At 36.4% G+C, this 20,099-nt stretch overlaps 2 protein-coding genes across 4 annotated transcripts in view; one reads left to right on the forward strand and one right to left on the reverse strand.

The window, feature by feature from the left end:
- Nucleotides 1–4,332: 4,332 nt before the first annotated feature.
- Nucleotides 4,333–15,450, forward strand: psmg2 (proteasome (prosome, macropain) assembly chaperone 2). 2 transcript variants are annotated; one of them, XM_073931082.1, is made up of 7 exons: nucleotides 4,333–4,927; nucleotides 5,967–6,138; nucleotides 7,527–7,585; nucleotides 9,712–9,830; nucleotides 11,480–11,653; nucleotides 11,734–11,854; nucleotides 15,202–15,450. In XM_073931082.1, exons 2-7 carry the CDS (start codon nucleotides 6,030–6,032, stop codon nucleotides 15,280–15,282), a joined length of 663 nt encoding a protein of 220 aa, XP_073787183.1. In that variant the 5' UTR covers nucleotides 4,333–4,927; nucleotides 5,967–6,029; the 3' UTR covers nucleotides 15,283–15,450.
- Nucleotides 15,451–18,118: 2,668 nt separating this feature from the next.
- The window catches only part of ptpn2b (protein tyrosine phosphatase non-receptor type 2b), a 29,997-nt gene continuing 28,016 nt past the window's right edge, over nucleotides 18,119–20,099 (reverse strand). For both annotated transcript variants that reach the window (XR_012394637.1, NM_212654.1), the window contains 1 exon segment: nucleotides 18,119–18,814. Coding sequence is in view for 1 of the 2 variants with exons in the window: in NM_212654.1 (NP_997819.1) it covers nucleotides 18,790–18,814 (25 nt within the window). In the remaining variant the exon portion in view is untranslated.

Consider the following 20,099-nt stretch of genomic DNA (forward strand, 5'->3'; position numbering starts at 1 on the left):
TGCTTCATTAAATTCTGCATGGCCACTCACACAGTCCTCATATCCCAATAACATATTCAGAATCTCTCCATTTTGACAACCTCATTTCACACACTGTGCACATTTGATAAAACCTCACTGCATGACTGAAAAATGTAATGATGGAATGGTTTGGGACTGTGCGTTTGTGCTCTCTGAAGACTGACTGCTACATCGTGACTTTGATATAATGGAATAATAAAATGCGGCGTTAGAGCGGCGGTGCATGTGAACAGAAGGGTTTTGTTCTTACCTCTGAAGCCAGGTCATTATCTAATGCTCTATAGATAGCACACAGGTGAAGTCTGGCGGCTAAAGTCCCTTTGATCCTTCTTCAAGTAAGCAAACACACACAGTCGCTTGCATGCAGGAACCCTAAAGAATCACAGCACACTTCAGGACAGCAGACTCTCAATGCAAATAAACACGTTAAATCATTATTCTGAGCAATTGTGAAACTGAAAGCTTATAGTCTGATTTTGATCTACAACTGCAGCAGAGGAGCATGAATGAATGCTGGCGATCCTATATGAAATAATGCTGCATATATTATTTTTACCATACAGATAATCAACTCTAAATAAGAATATTTAAAAGATTTCTGAATAAATGTGAGAATACTCAACACAGAATATTTCACATCCTAAAAATATATATTTGGTAAGTTTAAGAAAGCACTTGCCTATTGTGGTAAACCCATCTTCATGAAAATATTTGACTCAGTATTATATTACTTAACTAAAACAACATTTCTGTTAAGTTAAATTTAATTAAAAGAAAAAGGGAAGGCTTGTTTACTTCATAGAACTTATGATGCTGTTCCTACAGTTCTTAAAAGACTTACCCAGCGGGCACCTTGATGTCATAATGATATAAAAAATGACAATCAATTTCTAGATGTTAAAACAACATCAATCTGACATCTAACCTTGCCATTAAAAAACTCCATTTTGACATTAGTGTTAGATGTCAATTTGATGACGTTTTGACATCAAGGTTGTTTACAGTACATGCATCATAAAGATACAAAATCCAGTGTAAACTTGGAATTTAAAGAGGACCTATTTTACCCCTTTTTCAAGATTTAATACAAGTCTTTTGTGTCTTCAGAATGTGTCTTAAGTTTCAGCTCAAAATACACATCAGATTATTTGTTATACCTATTTAAATCTGGGAAAATTGAGCTGTTATAACATTGTAGCTGTTTTTGTTGCCTGTGCCTTTAATGCGAATGAGCATGCGTGTCAAAGCCATAGCCTTCATGTGGACAAACAGCACAGTGACGGACAAGAATGAAGCAAATCTTCCTTATTACAGTAAGAACTTTCCCAACCGTTATTTGATGTATTTGTTAATTCAAGCCTTTCTGCAATGATGAGTCACACACACACACACACGTTTAGCTTTGCACTGTTTTTGCATGGCAAATGTGACAGGATACATGTTAATACCCATTGCCGTATGGACATCTGTAATGTTGATGTACAAAATAAACCTGATTTAACGTCCACAAACTGGGATTGAAGTGTCTTTATAGTTGTACTGACATGCGGCTGTGGTGATGAATTATGTAAATTTTACTGTGCTTATTACAAACATGCACTGTTTTCAAAACGTTTTAAACTTGTAAAACCCATTCTTGATCATATTTGATAATGATTGATGATCACAGAGAGCTGAAAAGATCTTTTAATCCCAGTTGCTTTGTGCAAGTCCTGTCTTGTTGATATGATGATATGTGTTACTACAGAGACATTCCATGTCCCAAGAGCCAGTTTCTGTACCCGACGATCGGGTTGTCTTGGTGCTAACTTTCGACCACCGCCCGTTCCACAATGCACCAGGTTATTACAACTTCCCGTGTAGGAGGTGAGCCCGCAGGAGGATGATCTCACGTTGCTCTTTCAGGCTAAGCCGTGGGAAAAAAACCCCGGCCACCAGGCGCTCGCATACGAGGCTCAACCACAGGCTTGGCTCCAGGGTGGGGCCACGGCTGCACCATACCGGGCGACGTCACGGCCCTCGATGTAATGAAGTTCATAAGGGGTTTTTAAACCGCACTTACTCTGATCTGTCACCTAAGACCTTTTCGCCTTAGGAGACCCTACCAGGGGCATAAGCCCTCGACAACATAGCTCTTAGGATCACTCAGGAACTCAAACCCCTCCACCACGATAAGGTAGCGGTCAATGGAAGAGGTGGTTTGCCATGTCCAGGTCGGAGGAAAGTCCTTACCCCAGGTGGAGGAGTTCAAGTATCTTGGGGTAATGTTCACGAGTGAGAGAAGGATGGAGCATGAGATTGACAGGCAGATCGGTGCAGCGGCAGCAGTAATGAGTTAGATGTACCTGTCCATTGTGGTGTAGAAGGAGCTGAGCCGAAAGGCAAAGCTCTCAATTTACCGGTCAATTTTTGTTCCTACTCTCACCTATGGTCATGAGCTTCGGGTTATGACGAAAAAGATCTCGGATACAAGCGGCTGAAATGAGTTTCCTTCATAGGGTGGCAGGGCGCACCCTTATAGACAGGGGGAGGAGCTCAGTCACCCGGGAGGAGCTCGAAATAGAGCCGCTGCTCCTCCACACTGAGAGAAGTCAGCTGAGGTGGCTCGGGCATCTGTTTCGGATGCCTCCAGGACGCCAACCTAGGGACGTGTTCCAGGCATGTCCCACCAGGAGGAGGCCTCAGGGATGATCCAGGACACGCTGGAGGAACTATGTCTCTTGGTTGACCTGGGAACGCCTCGGGATCCCCCCGGAAGAGCTGGAAGAAGTGTCTAGGGAGAGGGAAGTCTGAGGTTTTCTCCTAAGACTGCTGCCCTTGCAACACGGCCCCAGATAAGCGGATGAAAATAATAATGATGATGATTACAGAGACATGGTAATATGAGGCTGTCAATCAAATTGGTGAGTGGGGAAACTGCACTGCTACGTCACGTTGCGGTGGACCTCAAAATGAAAAGGATTTGGATCCGATTTTAACGTTAGGAAATAAAAAAAGAGACTTATTGTCTTTATATCACCCCAATATGACTGTGGACACATTAAACGCACACAAAGTTCTGTCCAAACAGCTTACAAAAGAGGATTTTCATCATAGGTGCCCTTTAAGCTTTTGGATGAACAAAACTTCTCTTATTTTATAATACTTTTTGTGCCATTATTTGTGGTCAAAAAAGCATCAATGTTTGGATGTCAAATGAACGTCAAGATTTTGACATCAAATCGATTTGCATTTTTTATGTTGTTTTTTGACATCAAGGTGGCTGCATGGTTACTGTAGTATATACACATGAACATATTCAATACTGAATCCACAGATTGGCTCCTGTTAGTATTAAAAGTGCATTCAAAGAATAAGATGTTGTAAGTGTTGGTGAAGTGTTGACGTTGTTAGTGTTTTGCCTAGTAGCTATTATATTTTACAAGTGCACTAAATACTTTATGAAAGCCTGAAACTGATGACAGAAATGATTTCTTATTGATATCTGTGAAACACCATATTTCTGAATAATCCTGGAAAAAATACACATCGCCGTATCTTTATTGCGTTTGATTACCATATTCACCCTGATTTATCTCAAGTTTACTGAAATGGAGTTTTCACACATTTGTTTTAGAATAATTATCTATAATACCTTGCTCCTGTCACCTAAGAAGTGGAAGCCGAAGTGACAATCCACACAGGCTTCCTAAATGGACAGAAGATTGGAAAAAAGTTCAGTAATTGAACTATTCAACATTAAAGCGTTAATTTTAAGTTCTGTCATCATTCATTCACCCTTCAGTTTGACCAAACCTATTTGGGTTTCTTTCTTTGGTTGAACACAATGGATTGTGAACCTCTCAACCATGGTAGTTGTTTTTTCTACAAATAAAGTCAACAGGTTACAGGTTTTCGGATTTCTTTAAAATATATTCATTAGTGTTCAGCAGACGAAAGAAAATCATTAAGGTTTTGAACTACTTGGGGTGAGTACATTTATATTTTCTTGTGTGAACAACATGTGTTTTAAAGATATTTCAAGATTGCATTAGGGCACAGAAAAAGCTCATTTGTAACTGATGAAGAGAAATGAAGAATGAGTTTACTGAATTATTAATACAACAAAGACTAAAGTATTATTTTACTTTCCATCATCCATTTTCTGTACCTGAATACTGTTTGACTCTCTGGTTTTTGCTTTGCTTTATTGTCTTTATTTGCTTTCAATTTGTTTATTTTTTATACAATGTTCACACCCCCAAAAAAAAAAATCTGAATGATTTCCTTCAAAATAGAGCTATTCAATCCATCTGGTGAAATTATATTCATATCACAATATATATTGTATAAAAACAAAATATCGCAATGTCAGATTTTTCTAATATCATGCAGCCCTACAAGGATCCATCTTGTCTTGTTAATATCAATTGTTCAGGCTGCTGGTCTTGTTTTTTATATTTTATTTTTACATTCTTGGGTCCCAACTAAGGCATAATTTAAGCCTACTTCTGTTGCTCACAAGTAATTTTTTTTTCAATTTATTACCACAGTGTTCCCATTGTTTGATAGCTTACTTACAAAGCTCAAATCATCTCAGTCTGTGTTTCTTGAACATGACAGTGATTATTTTATCCTCAAACGGCCTCCACAGTCACCAGTTTCTAATCCAATAGAGCTGCATTTGGCTGTACTGGAACGACAGATTAATATATAGATGAACAACTGACAAAGCTGCAGTAAATGAGAGAGAGAGTATCATGTCCATTTTGAGCAAAATGCTAAATTTCCAATTCCTTGTCGAATATGAAGGAAAAAAAGCGGCTCTGAACGCAAGAGGTGCAACTCTCACAAGCAAGAGGCCGGTGAGATTTTTAGCGTCTAGCGCCATCTTTTGATCATCCATGTAAACAACCGATAAACTACAGTAAGTTGTACGTTTTAAAATATAATTTTAGTATAGCTGTATTATTTAGACTAATGATATCGAGTTGAAAATAAAATCAAAAGTAAAGTCTTTCACATCAGATTCACTTATTGAAACAATGTTTACATTAATTTATCAATTTACATTTAACAATTATATATATATATATATATATATATATATATATATATATATATATATATATATATATCAACACTATCATCGCAATTAATATAATCAAAGAGCATAGACGTTTTGTTATAATTAGTTTAAAGACTTTTATTTTGACATGTTAAAATGTTTTTTTTTATCGCAAAGATTATTATAACGGCAAAATTAAGATATATTAACGTCAGATCAAGAGTAAGATATCTTTAAATGTGCCCTTTTTTCTTCCAAAAAATATTTAACTTACACGTCGCAAATAATTCCTTTAGGTTTTTTTTTACTCAGGCATCAGGGCGTCCTGAGAGAATGACGCAGTATTGTTAGGTCCTTTTTTCACAGCGCAGGAAATTGAAAGTAAAAATCAGTACTGGTCCACTTAAACTCGTACACATTTCACTGCGAAATCAGTTATAAACAGTTTTTAAAATGTTCATTTCATCGGGGGATGCCGTTCCTTCTTTTAAAGGCTTTACTTTGATACTGGTAAGTATTTGAGCTTCATCATCATGACACATGCGGGTTTCTGTAAGCTGCAGTTATCAAACACTGAGCATTTAGGTACAGTTGGTTTTATACTCGCACAACAGTTCTGTGACAACTTGTGACACGGTCCTGGTATTGTTTACCATGCTACTTTCAAAATTTGGTCAGGAATGCATGCACGTATGACTTTAAAACAACAACAGCACTGTTTGATTAACAATGTTTAATAGTATTTGGCTACTAACGTTATTAATATGATTTCCCTATTTATATTTTGCAAAAAAAAAAAAAAAAACTTTTCTGAAAATATAATGCTAAGGAAAAAGTCTCAATGTGAGACCCCAATACACGGAGCTCCATATGACAGTTATTCCTCATATTCTCACAGCCTGCAGTATCTGTTGGAAATGTGGGCCAGCTCGCCGTGGATCTGCTCATCTCAACGCTAAATATGCCCAGAGTGGGATATTTCCACACAGACTGTCTCATTCCTATGGCTGGAAACAACCCATACGCTTCATCCACTGAAGATGCTGCTCAGCTCAGCACCAGCGCAGAAGGTAATGGATGGCTATTAGACCTTTACAGTACACATGAAATCAAAACTAACCATATTGATTTTGTTAGCTCACACTGCTAGTTTTGTGGTGAACAATACATCTGCGCATGTCATTAAGAAAAAATGTTTGCCCTTAGCTTTAATTAAAAGCTAAAAAAATGCCCTTCCTGTTTGCTTCCAGTTAAATTCTCAGATTACATCTGTCTGAGGTATTGGGTGGGGCTAACATGCTTAACCACGCCCCTCCAACTGTCAGTTTTGACCATACTATGACAACAAACAGAAAAGTTGATTTGGCTGAGTATTACAGGGTGTTCACGGAGTCTTAAAAAGTATTAAAAGTTGATAAATCAATGTAGAGAAATTTAAGGCACTTAAAAAGTCTTAAATGCTTTTAGGTATTAAATTTGATTGAATTTTTGATTATGCGATGTGTGGTTGTATGCTAAAGTTTGCCTGAAGTAAATCTGCAAATATCAGGATGCTGTTTAGTTTATTAAATCAATTAAATCTTGCTAGATTTGACGTCACTCTGCTTTGTTTACTGCAGTAACCAAGACAACACCGTTATTTCTGCAGTTCTTTAGGTGCCAACCTGCTAAATCACTAGATTTAATAGATTTTTATTCAGGATATGAATAATGTTTTAGTCTGGATTAGTTTCTTACATTAATATTTAGGATACATTAATATTTCGTTTATATAATGTAAGTTAAAATCTCGCTAGTGTTTCCGGTTAAAACCTATAATGATAAAAATGTTATAAAATATATGGAAAGTCTTAAAAAGGTCTTAAAAGCCATTGAATTTCAATCCCTGATTCCTGTATATACTCTGTTTTAGGTTATAATATCTCTCCGGAAACTTTTTTCTCAATCATTCTATATGAAATGCCTACTTTACTACATCCATTCAGATCGCAGTATAAAAAAACAAGCCACGCCTACTGTTTTCTCATTTACTATTTTATTTCTCTAGGAGCTGTGTCATAATACAAAAAAAAAATGTTCGTAGCTTCCAGTTCTTGCAAACTTTTAAGTGAAAATTCTGCTGCCGATTACTCATCTTCCTGTTGTTCCAAAACTGTTTGAGATTCTTTCTTCTGATGAACACAAAAGATGTTTTGAAAAATGATGAAATCCGGTAACCAATGACTTCCATAGTGTTTGCGTTTCCTACAATGGATGTCAGTGGTTACCGGTTTCTTTCTTTGTGGTCATCATAAGAAAGAAACTCAAACAATGATAAAGATGAGTAAATGATGACATACCATTCATTTTTGGTGAACTTTTTTATCTTTAACTTGTAACCCAAATCCATGAGTATAAGCCGGTGTGCTTACTCAAACAGATGTTGCATGAGTGATGTTGTGAATTTGTTTTTGTGCAGTGTATTCTCACAGGGACTTAAAACTGGCTGTGCTGCAGATAAGGGCGCCCATCATCCAGGTTAGTGGTGTATGTTAATGCAACAAGTGTACAGGTGCAATTAAAGGCACAATATGTATGATTTTTGTTTATTAAAATAAAGGCGTGCTATCTATTTTGATCAAGATTAATACTTCAATTATCACAAAGAACTTTTAGAAGAATGTTCAAATTAAAAAAAAAACAAGCAATTTGAACTATTGTGACAAACCGTGTCATGTGTTGCCATGTGAATTACAACACGCACCCTCGATTTCTGGTTTGCTTTTATAGAAAACAGAAATAGCAAAGATGCTCTAATATGTCGTGCCTTTTATTAGACTGCAAGAAGCAGCACTTTATCAGAATCTTAAGATGTATTTCGTATGAAAAACAGCATTGCTGCTTACTCATTTGATCATGACTGGATGAACTGGAAGCGGTAGACTGTGGTATAATAAAAGCTCTGTTGTCTTTATGCTGTATCATTCTTGTCTCTCATCTGTAATTCTTCAACTCATCCATTAACAAGATTTCTGCAGAAGTCCCATAATTCCATATTCAAACTGTGCCTTTGTTTGTTCTGAACAGATGCCCTCGACGGCGAAAATTGCATACTGTGCCTTTAAGTCAGGGGTATCCAAACTCGGTCCTGGAGGGCCGGTGTCCTGCAGATTTTAGCTCCAACTTGCCTCAACACACCTGCGAGGATGTTTCTAGAAAGCCTAGTAAGAGCTTGATTAGCTAGCCCAGGTGTGTCTGATTAGGGTTGGAACTAAACTTTGCAGGACACTGGACCTCCAGGACTGAGTTTGGACATGCCTGCTTTAAGTGGTTAATCAGTGTGGAGTTTTTATTGCCATGCTGATTTTTTTGGTTCTGTCTTTTACATGTCACAGACTCTCAAATATAGCCATTACAAAATGTAAAAGCCAGTGCTATCTAGATTTTGTTTTAAGACCCCATTATAGGGATAGTTTACCCTAAAAATGAAAATTTACTCACTATTTATTTAGTCCTCCTTATGTTCCAAACCTGTTTAAATTTCTTCTGCTGAACACAAAAGCAGACATTTTGAAGAAAGCTGAAAACCTGTAACCACTAACTTCCATAGTAGAGAAACACAAACACTTTGTCAATGGTTACAGGTTTTCAGCATTCTTCAAAATATCTGATTTGTGTTCAACCGAAGAAAGAAACTCAAACAGCGATGCATTTCCCAAACAACAATGTAACTCGCGGCTGAACTATCATAGTACGATGCATCGTTTGAGAAAAGAACAATGTAGTGACAGGTGTTTTCCAAAACCCTTTGTTTCTCTGTCGCAGATCCATCGCTTGAACCATGTTAGTTATTACGTTAAACGCCCACAATGATGCTCTAAACTGGGCGGAGTAACTACTTCATTAAAGAAAACCCCATATTTTACACGCACACGCATTTACACAATTGTAAAGATGAAGATCACTATAACTGAACTGTAAAAACACTTTGAAAGCAAATTACACCTAAGAGAGATGACCTTAATGCTTTTTTATTTTTAATAATTCCAACTTTGAAAGTTAAAATGTTCTAAATGTAAAGGGCATAGGGGGGATAAGTGGGAATAGAAGACAGCCAGGAACTATTTTTCTAACTACAGCTCCAGAGGTGTAGTTGCAAGCGCAGAAGTTTGCGACGCAGTTTGCGAATGTTCGTTGGAGCGACGTATTTGGGATATGGCAAATTAACAAACCCTGTTTGTAACGACGGAACTTGCGACCTTAGTTGGCTAACGATGGTTTTGGGAAACCCAATGTTTGGAAAAAGTGAAGTTTGGAAAAATGATAACAAAATGTCATTTTTTTGGGTGAATCTCTTTTTTACTATTATATTAATTATACAATATGCAGTTTAATATTAACAAATAATAATACAATATAAATAATACGATGAACCTGCCTATATTTTGTCAATATTACATTGCTCAATTGTTACTCCCTTACCAAAGTACTGTCAACTGTCTTGTCAAATTGTATCTAAACTAACTTACATTTAAATCTCGCTGATGACACAATAATAGTCACACCGATAACTAAAAAATGCCAAATATCTGCTGGTACATACTGTAAACACTGACAATTTAACAGTCGATTACTAATACAGTCAGTTTTTATTTTTATCTTAGACAAAAGTGAAATCATTCCGAAAGCTGATGATCTCCTGGATGAAGAGCAGTGGATTCCTCAGAACTGTGCTGCTGTCCAGTGCACATGCTTATCAGAGAGATGACCAACAGCTTCATGGGTAATGAAATACTGATGGCCTGATACGCAGAATGTAATTTATATAATGTAAATGAATGGCAAGTATGTGCGGTGCAACATTTGAAGACTAAAGCTGTAAAATAAACACTAAAACTGTGTTATCAATCATCATGTGATTAATTTTAAGGAAAGAAAGCTTTACTTTAAAATGTTTCAAATTCTATATTTTTTTATACAACAAAATGTTTTAAAATCTAAAAACAAAATGAATATTTAAGTCAGGGGTGCTCAACCCTGTTCCTGGAGATCTACCTTTCTACAGATTTCAGTTGTAACCCGTATCAAACACACCTGCCTGTAGTTATCAAGTGCTGTTCAGGTCCTAATTAATTGGTTCAGGTGTGTTTGATCAGGGTTGGAGCTGAACTTTGCAGGAAGGTAGATCTCCAGGAAGAGGGTTGAGCAGCCCTGATTTAAGTCATTCATTTACAGGACAATGGTGTGTTGATTTTTGAAAAAGGGTTTTCAAGATGCAAGTTTTTGTAAACCGTTATGCTATTGTTTCTGTGTATATTATGAAAATGTGATTTTGTGAACCAGGTAACATTATTGCACATAATGAGGAACTACAGGGCAATATGTGTGCAGGGGTGTAGTTTTTTTATTTTTTTTTTTTTTTTTTTACGTTGCTACTGATCGGGATTCTAGAATACATTTTTAGTCATTTTTTTGTAAATGTGTGTGTGTGTGTGTGTGTGTGTGTGTGTGTGTGAGCACTATTTTTGAGTTTTATACACACCTGCTAGAGACTCAACTGACTGGACACATTCAATGACTACCAAAAAGCTTAAAGGAACAGTTCACCTAAAATTGTCCTCACCATTTACTCGCACTCAACATTTATTAGGGTATCCGTGGGGATTTAAAAAAAATCTTAAAATGTTTTACATGTCAAAAACTAAATTTTAGACTTTGGAAAAAGTTTTAAATTCACTGAAATATTGTCTTGTAGGTCTTAAATAATTTGAAACGGATCTTAATCCTTCATTGTTTATTTAAAGCTACCCAATCGATCCAACACAATCACAAAGCTACCCAATCATCAACAATTCATCTCAATAAAACTTTTAGCAAAACTATATTCATAACTAATTGTAATAGTTAATTCATAACTATGTCTGTTGTGCATACATTTATTTTAAGTTTTTTTTTTTTTTTTAATATGTAGCTAACAAATAACTAATTACAATTAGTTTTTTGTTTTTGATAGGGCATGTACATGTTTTTTTCTGCTGGGCTATTAAAAAATCCTTAGTGTTTAAGACTATATACGTCTGAAATTTTATTCTTCATGGTCTTAAAAAGGTCTTAAAGTCTTAAATTTGACTTGGTGAAAGCTGCAGAAACCCAGTTTATGAAGTTCTTTCTTCTGTTGAACACAAAGGCAGATAATCTGAAGAACGCTGAAAAAAACGGCTATTGACATCCATAGTAGGAACAAACAATACTATGAAAGTCAATGGCTGTTTTTTTTTTTTTACCAGCATTCTTCAGTATATCTTTCTGTGTGTTCGACAGAAGAAAGAAACTCGAACTGGTTAGAGGGAACAAAAAAAGCACTTGCAGAATTTACATTTTTTGGTGAACTACCACTTCAATAGCAGCTGACATAAACCTGTTTTTGAGCAGCACTCCTCTGCGATACATGTTGAGCCCGTCTCTGGAGAAAGAGGAACGGCAGAGGTTCGAGGAGCTGGGCTGGAGGGAGATGGAGAAAATCAGTGTTTTCCCTGGTATCTCTGACTCTGAGCAACGTCTCTATATTCCTGGAGGAGGAGTAACAAAATGCCTTTACACTGACTGGTAAAATACCTCATATTTCTGTAAAATGTCTAATTAATAATAGTAAAATCAGTCAAAGAAGTGTTTTTTTTGTCTTGTAGTTGCACAGAGGACGTCCCTATGGCAGTAGTGCTTATCTTCTGCTCAGAAGGAGACAACATCCCTGACGCGTTTGCTCTCATCAATTGTCTCAATGACTGGCTCCATCTGCTGGAAAAACCTGTAAGTTTAGTTTTATATTTAAATCCTAATAATAGGACATGCGCCTGAAATGTTATCAATGCAACATCAAAATACATTTGGTGGTGCATAAAATTAATGTCGCGCGACCAGTGCGTGGAACTAGGCGGCATTCACTCATTAAGCATCTTTGCACCTAAAAACGCCAAACGCAGCGCTCAGGAATGGTTTAAAACAGTTGACATGTCAACTTGCAGTAAACAAACCCCACAATGATTGCCCCGCCTTCAAGCTCTTCTTATTGGCCCACTGCGATAGAACAGAACATGAATAGATTGGTTAATATCAGCTGTCAATCACTCAGTTCCAATGACAGGGCGCTACAGCCGCAAAAACGTAAAGGTCTGGATACGAGAGAATGAAAACAACATTGACAGATTTAGTTTTAGAAACCACCTAAAGTTACAAATAATGACACATCTGATTAGTGATCATGTAATAAATGTTAATCCAGCATTTACACATTTCCAAGAGTGGATAAAAGACTTCAAGTGGTTAAAGTCCGCTATGAAAATATCTAAAGCATACACCGTTAAGCCAATGGGACAGAGTTTACAGGTTACAATGTTTGCCACTGAATCTACACATTTTAAGCATGAGATGCTCTAACGTTATTTAGTCCATCATTTAATCATCACGTTGCTGTCAATCGTGCAACTGAGACTGCGTTCACTATCGCTAAAGAGCCTGCATTCGAAGATGAAACTAATATTGCAGCTCATGAAAAGACCATTACTGCTATTATGATGACGTATGCAATTAATAAGTATATATTTTATATGTCAATATCATCTGTGCAATATCAGACACCACCCGTGAGAACACAGCACAGTTATTATTGTTAACTAGTAATAGGGCCGTTGAATTAAAATCTGAGAAATCCTCTGGCTTTTTTCTTTTATTGCTGTATCGAAAACATACCGAACCGTGACACCACTGTATTGTATTGAACCGAGCCGTGATTTTTGTGAACCGTTACACCCCTTATATATATATATATATATATATATATATATATATATATATATATATATATATATATATATATATATATATATATATAGTGTGTGAACAAAAGTGTTTTTGAAGCTTCATATCATACTGAATGTTTTGACAAAGTTACTGAGTTTTTGGTCTTGGACCATTGGAGTCTATGGAGGATGAGAGAGCTCTCGATTTTGATCTAAAACATCTTAATTTGTGTTCTGAAGATGAACAAAGCTTTCAGGAACTTCACATGGATAAGTCATTAAAACAGTTTTCAGCTGTGCATGAACTAATCTTTAAATATTGTAGAGCTACTTTTTTCATGTATGTTTAAAAGAACAAATCATTATCACTTCTGTGGAAGCTGGTGCAAATTTGTCAGTGATAAAAGTTTCTATTGAAATATAAAACCATGTCCTATTAGAAATGTTTTGAATTTGTATTTCTTAACTTGATTTTTGAACATCTGAAACTTAAGACTAATTTTTAAGTCTGATTTTTATAGACATATTTTTACATTTTTATTTACTCTGAATTCAAAGACTGCAGACATTGGGTATTTAAAAATACAGTTTTAGGTTTTTAAGAATTCAAATGAACACAATACAAATTCAGATTGTTGTGGCACTGTTAGCTTCATGTGTATTTAGGAGACGTTCACCCAGAATGCATCTTTGCACCTGAAACCCCTATCCAATGACTGTAAAAAGAAATAATGACTGGTCATTAAAGTTTGGTACTACAGCCAAACAAAATCTGATTGTAAGCTCATTTTTTGAGATATCAGCTTTAGGTAGAAAGAGACCAAACTTAAAAACATGCTTCATCCAATAACTGAACTTTTTTATTTATTTTTTAATCATTTTTGGGTGAACTATCCCAATAAGTCTGTGCTCTATAGTTCTTAACCTTTTAAGTTGAAATATCATATTGTGCTTTTTAAAATAGCACAATGGATTTAAATGTGAAAAAGTACCTACAACATATATAAAGTAACTAACCGTGGTTATTAGGTGCTGAAAAAGCATACAAATGCACATTGAAAGTGCTTGAAAAGTGCTGGAATTTGAAGTTGAAAAAGGTTTAAGAACCCTGAATATGCAAAGGCCTTGGTTGCATCTGATATTACATTGTGTTTTTGTCAATTCAATAATAAAAATAAAAAAATCATTTTGAGCTTGTCCTCCTCTGACCTTTTAAAAGTGCTAATTGAAGCCCCAAATAATAAGTAATTAAATGTGAAAATGCCAGATGGAAATGGTAATGTTTCTCAACTGAACACTTATAATCAAATCAGTGTAAGCACATTTTAATACCAGGCAGTAACGGTCAGACCTCCTTTTTTATTTAATAAATCAGTGTCTCACTTAGGGATGTAACGGTATCAGAATTTCACGGTACGGTAATACCTCGGTATGAATGGCACGATACGGTATTTATTGAATCATTTACAGGAAAAACAAAAATAAGGAAAATACCCCAAAAAAATCGACAACACCGCTAATTAGTAGGCGCACGGCGACAACAATACCCCCCCAACCCCCCCATTTTTATTTATTTTTTTTTAGAGAGAAACGGAAATGCTTCCACACATCCAATTTAAAACCCACTTTAGGTTCGATCATTTCCAGCTCTTTTTCACCCCGCTACTAGCAGCACACTCCATTTCCGCATTACTGGATCTGTAGCGACAACAGACCGCAAAGGATGATGGTAGAATGTAGAATTGTAGTTTCCGATACCTCCCGTTCGCTTCATTCGCCTGAGCAAATTTTCTCAAAAGACCTATAGTTTTATCGAGTCATGCGACTACGGTAATATTAAAAAAAATTGCTATTGCGTTATTACGGTATTTACAATACCGTTACATCCCTAGTCTTACTGTATTGAAAAAAATTGGCAATTAAAGGATGGTCAGCTAGAAATGACATTTCTGTTACTAATTACTTGTACTATGTTGTTTTAATCTCATTCATCTTCAGAAAACAAATTAAGGTATTTTAGATAAAATCCATGAGCTCTCTCATCCTCCATAGGCAATAAAGCAACCATAAACATTCCATGTGACTACAGTCTTTAACTGTGATCAAACGAAGCTCCAAGAACACTTTCTATGCCAGAAAAACTGTAAAAATGACTTAGTTCATCTTTGTCTTGTATATCAGATCAGGGGCATGTTTACTTCGGGCAGTACAACACTTGCGTGTTGCGCTGCTGACTCTGACAATACGCCGTACTCCCCACAGTAAACAATCACCCTGACCTGCTCTGGAAATGGTCTAGAATGCTCTGCTCTGGAATGTCTAAAGTGAAAGGCTTTTTCTGCTTGCGTTTCCTCTTAGACGCAGGGCTCAGTGCAGTGGCGGGTTCCTCCTTCATGGAAACTGCTGTTCGGGAGTGGGATACCTCCTCTCCTCTTCTGAAACATCTCTTTATGAACTCCATATTTGATCTGCAGGTCTGACTGTTTTAAGGATGAACCAGGGAAATCACTGATGGACTCATGTAAAGGTGTCAAACTGCACTAAATACACGTTTATGCTTGTCATACAGTACAGAAATATAACCTGCTAACATTATTTTTTGCCAAATGATGTGTCCTGAGTCGTTTTTGCCATGCTTGATAGTGTCGTCCACACACCGGTGGAGAACAGAACAGCTCTGGCTTTTTGCCACTTGAGTTTCCCAGCAGAGCAGCAGTTCTTGTAATGTGATGCAGCGCTAAACCTGCGCTGACAAGTTGTGAGCTGCTCTTATGGGAAGCCCTTTTTTAAGCCCTTTTCTTACAGTAAATTGACCATTGTTGTTTACCAAGAAATACCACTGACGAAAAAAAAAGTAATCCCATCATTACTGTTAGCTGATGTGAAAATGATAAATGTATTTGACAAAACCAGCAAAGATATCTCTGGGTTTAAATGTGTGTATAAGACAAGTACAGGTTTTATTATTTTAAAATCAGTAAGGATGCATTTATTTGATCAAAAATGCACCACTAAAACTATTACAAAAGTACCAATAGTTTTAAAAGCAAAATTGGAGATAGATTTAATAAGATTTAAGAATGACTGCATTGGAAACAATTTGGAAGTTGAATTTAGCTAAATCTTTTGTTAACATGCAAATAGGCATGGGACGATAACTGTTTTAAGGTATACTGTGGTTTGGAAAAGTCAAGGTTTTAAAACCACCAAAATTTTCTGCTATACAGTTCCGAAGGTTTGTGTTAAAATTAAAAAAAAAAAACATTTTTTGTTTTGTTTAGCAGAAAAGAAATATAAAGATGCTGTTTTAATTGTGAAAGAAATCTGTGTTTTTAAAACTAATGAAGACAGCCAGTCATTAAAAAGAATATACTTTAGAGCAGTAATCACAATACCGCAAAACCGTGATATTATCCAAGATTATCATACCGTCAGAATCTTATACCAGCCCTTGCCTATGTGAAAAAACAAATTTATTACTTAAAGTTTTTTTTTTTTTTGAGATACCAGCCCTAAATTTAAAAGCAATTACATTTGTGATGTAGATTTTTTTTTTAAACCACAATTTTAGATTAAAAGTTGTTTTAAAAAAAGATTTGTCTGTATTGTCCAAAACAGTAAACAGAGTTCTATAACTTAAAATTTCATTTCCCACCATCGGGAAACCTCAACTTCATGGCAAATCACTAGTTTAAGTTGCAATGTTGCCTGCCAGGTGAACTGCACTAAAGAGGGTTACATTTTCTAGTCCACGTAATAGTGAGGAAAAATATCACAGATACCATAAAAATATTAAGCAGCAAAACATTTGCAACATTTCTTTTGAGTGTTAAATCAGCATATTATAATGACTTCTGAAAGAAAACACAACATTAAAAATGTCCTTAGTTAAAACCCAGCGTTACGTTCAAACTAAGTTCAGTGGTGCGTAAATTGTAACTTAGGCCCAATCCCAATTCCATTTTTGTACCCCTAACCCTTTCCATTCACCCTTAAAACCGAGGGTGAAGGGGAAGAGCTTCAAAATTTACCCCTAAGAATAGGGAAAGCACCAGCACACGTCATTGCGATCTCTTGCTTCATATAAGATCAGACGATCGCGACAGCTGTAGTTATTACAGTTGTGTTATTTTTTGCTATTTATCTTCAGGAAATCACTGAAGGCATATATCATGCTATCATAACGATCTAATTTGGCAATAAGATTGTAACTGTACTGTGTATTTACACAGTGGCCATATTCATCTATGTAAACACACGAAAACAACACTTACATTATGGCAGACACTGTAATAAGCTCATTCTCAGCCACTAGACTTCTCTGAAAGGGTATTCAAGTGTCAGAATGTTGTGGGACTGCTGTACAGGAGTTTTGATTAATCATTAATTGTGGAATTTTTATTTTAGTGTTTTTTTTTTTAAAGCATGATGGTAAAACACAAACACAGCTATGAATATTTTATTAAACGTGTGTTTGTTTGTTTGTTGCAAAAAATCGTAATAATGACAAAAAATACTAATTTGTGGATCTCCTTCCGGGTGCAGCTGTGGCAGGTGTATTCTGGGAAATTTTCTTACACCTTGGTTTCGAGTATGGTCCTGAAAAATCTTCGTTTGAAGGAGTGTATACCCCATGCCTTACGCCTTCAAGCTAAAAGAATTGGGACACCACTACCCTTCACGGGAACGCAAAAAAATTAGGGGTAAGGGGAAGGACTAAGGGGTAGAATTGGGATTGGGCCTAAGTTACAATTTACGCACTACCCTTTATTTTGAGCTAAAATAAAAAACGCTATAATCCCTAAATGCACAGTACAGTTACGATCTTATTGCCACATTATATCATTATGATAACATAATATATGCCTTTAGTGATTTCCTGAAGATAAATACCAAAAAATAGCACAACTGGAATAACTGCAGCAGTCGCGATCGTTTGATCTCATATGAAGCAAGAGATCGCGATGACATATGATGACGTGTGCTAGTGGTGTGGTAAATTTTGAAGCCCTTTCCCTTCACCCTAGGTTTTAAGGGCTAAGGGGAAGGGGTACAAAAATAGAGTTGGGATTGGGCCTTAGTGTCCCTTTAAGTCACAACGAGACTACTCTTTACCTTGCACACTGCTAGTGCAACGGCCCCTGGACGCTAGATTTACCCTCACACCAAATGGCACAGAATAATTAGTTTGGACATTTTGGACAGTATAAATAGTTAAGCAATAACATCAGCTTGACTGCTTCAGTGGGAAAAAAACGAATCAAGCAACACATTGTTACAGAAAAAAAAATAGTAGCAGTTTTATTTCATGGATCCTACTCCTGAATTAAGAATAGTAAGACTCTTCAACATCAGACACAGCTGGCTTGTTCTGTGTGTCTTCACCTAACGCAATGTCTGTTTATCATTTTGTACAATCTTATTATTATGTTTTGTTTTGTTTTTTTACATTTCAGAAGGTAGACTATGTACACAATGTGATCACGCGTCAATAGGACGTCATCTAATAATCTCACAAACTGGATTTGAGCATTACAGCCCTGTAGATATGATAGGAAATTTCAAGTAATTTCATATAAAAAATAGAGCATTTCATTTTGCCTTTGAAAAAAAGTCGTCTTAAAAATACAATGTGTGAACAGCATTAGAAACGCGTAGACCTACTTTCAGATCCTGCTGTTTTTTTTTTCCCCCCAACAAAACAAAAAGCAAACTAAACAGAAAAGATGATATGTCCGACAAAATAAAAACCAATCCAAACCATGGCGATGCGGTCCTCTTGATATTATTGAGTTTCGTCCACTGATATAGTGCTGGTGTGTGTGCTGTTGTTCAGAGTGGAGAAACCTTGTCGAGGAGTTCATGCTGTAAACGGCTTTGAAAACACAGGGGTGGGATGGGGAGAGAGATATGGGATGGAGATCTCTTGCTGAGGTTGCCATGGAGTTAGGAGTCATTGGTTGTTCTCGCTCTGTCAAAACAATGGCAGAATACAAAGTCAAAACATGCAAGACTTTAATAAAGTTAACGGGTTACTTCGGCCACAATGAAAATTAAACATTTACTCGCCCTCATTTTGTTCTAGAACAGTAGAATTGATTTTCTTCAAAGCTGTAAATGTCTTTAGCTTTTCCTTTTTTGAATCAGGTTAGGTCCTGCCAAAATATTATCAAAATGTACAAATGCAACAGAGTGCTGTAGCCGTGATGCTGTTTTAGTGGGTTTTATTCTAAGATTTTTGAATTTATAAGTTAAGGTCTTTGCACACTGAAGTTTTTGTATGCGCTTTTTTTTTCCGCATTCATACGTGGAAAATTCATCACATAAACAAATCTTGCACACTGAGTCTGATGTGTATTAAATAAGAGTTCAAGCAGCGATACTTGGTTCTCTTTTCTCCAAAGTAGAAAAAGAAAGAGGAATAAGCTACATATTGTGTTCCAATACTGCATAGAGAGGAAGGAGAGTTCAGCTCATCATCAAAGATTGCTATGATTATCTCCAAATGATGATGATGATGATGATGAAAAGCCTTTATTTGTCACATACACTTTAACATGTAGTGAAATTGGACCCCCCACGACCATCCACAAACATCACACATTTGAGGGGAAGACAGAGAGGTAGTCTTTAGAAACAGGAGATAAGATACATTCGGGAAAAGAGAGGTGGAAAAATGCCCCTCTTAGACTATCCTTAAAGTAGGGCGATGTGAGATCAGGGGGAAAAAAGCCCAGCAACCAAGCACATAAACATTGACATAACATTGTATAGGTTGTGATGGGGGGTGATTGTCTATCTGTAGCGGTGTAGGTAAACCTGTGGAGTCTCAGAACAGGAAGCAGGAATTCAGAGCTTCTCGTTATCTTGTTCTCCGAGGGAAGTTAATTGTCTCCAGCCAAGGCTGAAGCCAAAAGAGAAATGGGAAAGATCTTCAAATTTGAGTCAATATCTGCCAATTTCTCAGATGTCTAATGTCCGTCACTGGTCTCCAGGTCTGTCCAAATGTTGTTACAATGCCGCTAGTTTCTCGCCGATGCTTTCCAATTTGCGGTCTATAACCACAGTCTGATTACTAACAACTCTGCTCACCACCGTTTCAATCCAGCCGGCCAGCTTGGTGGGGTTTTGAGCTGCACTGACCTCTTTTATCAATCAGGGAAAGATTTTAACACACAGGTCAAATGTATTTTTTTAATGTGCAAAAATTACGGTTGGAAATTTCAGACTTCGGTGTGCAATAACCTTAAAACTTA

The sequence above is a fragment of the Danio rerio genome, chromosome 19 (assembly GCF_049306965.1).
Source record: "Danio rerio strain Tuebingen ecotype United States chromosome 19, GRCz12tu, whole genome shotgun sequence".
In the NCBI taxonomy this organism is placed as follows: domain Eukaryota; kingdom Metazoa; phylum Chordata; class Actinopteri; order Cypriniformes; family Danionidae; genus Danio; species Danio rerio.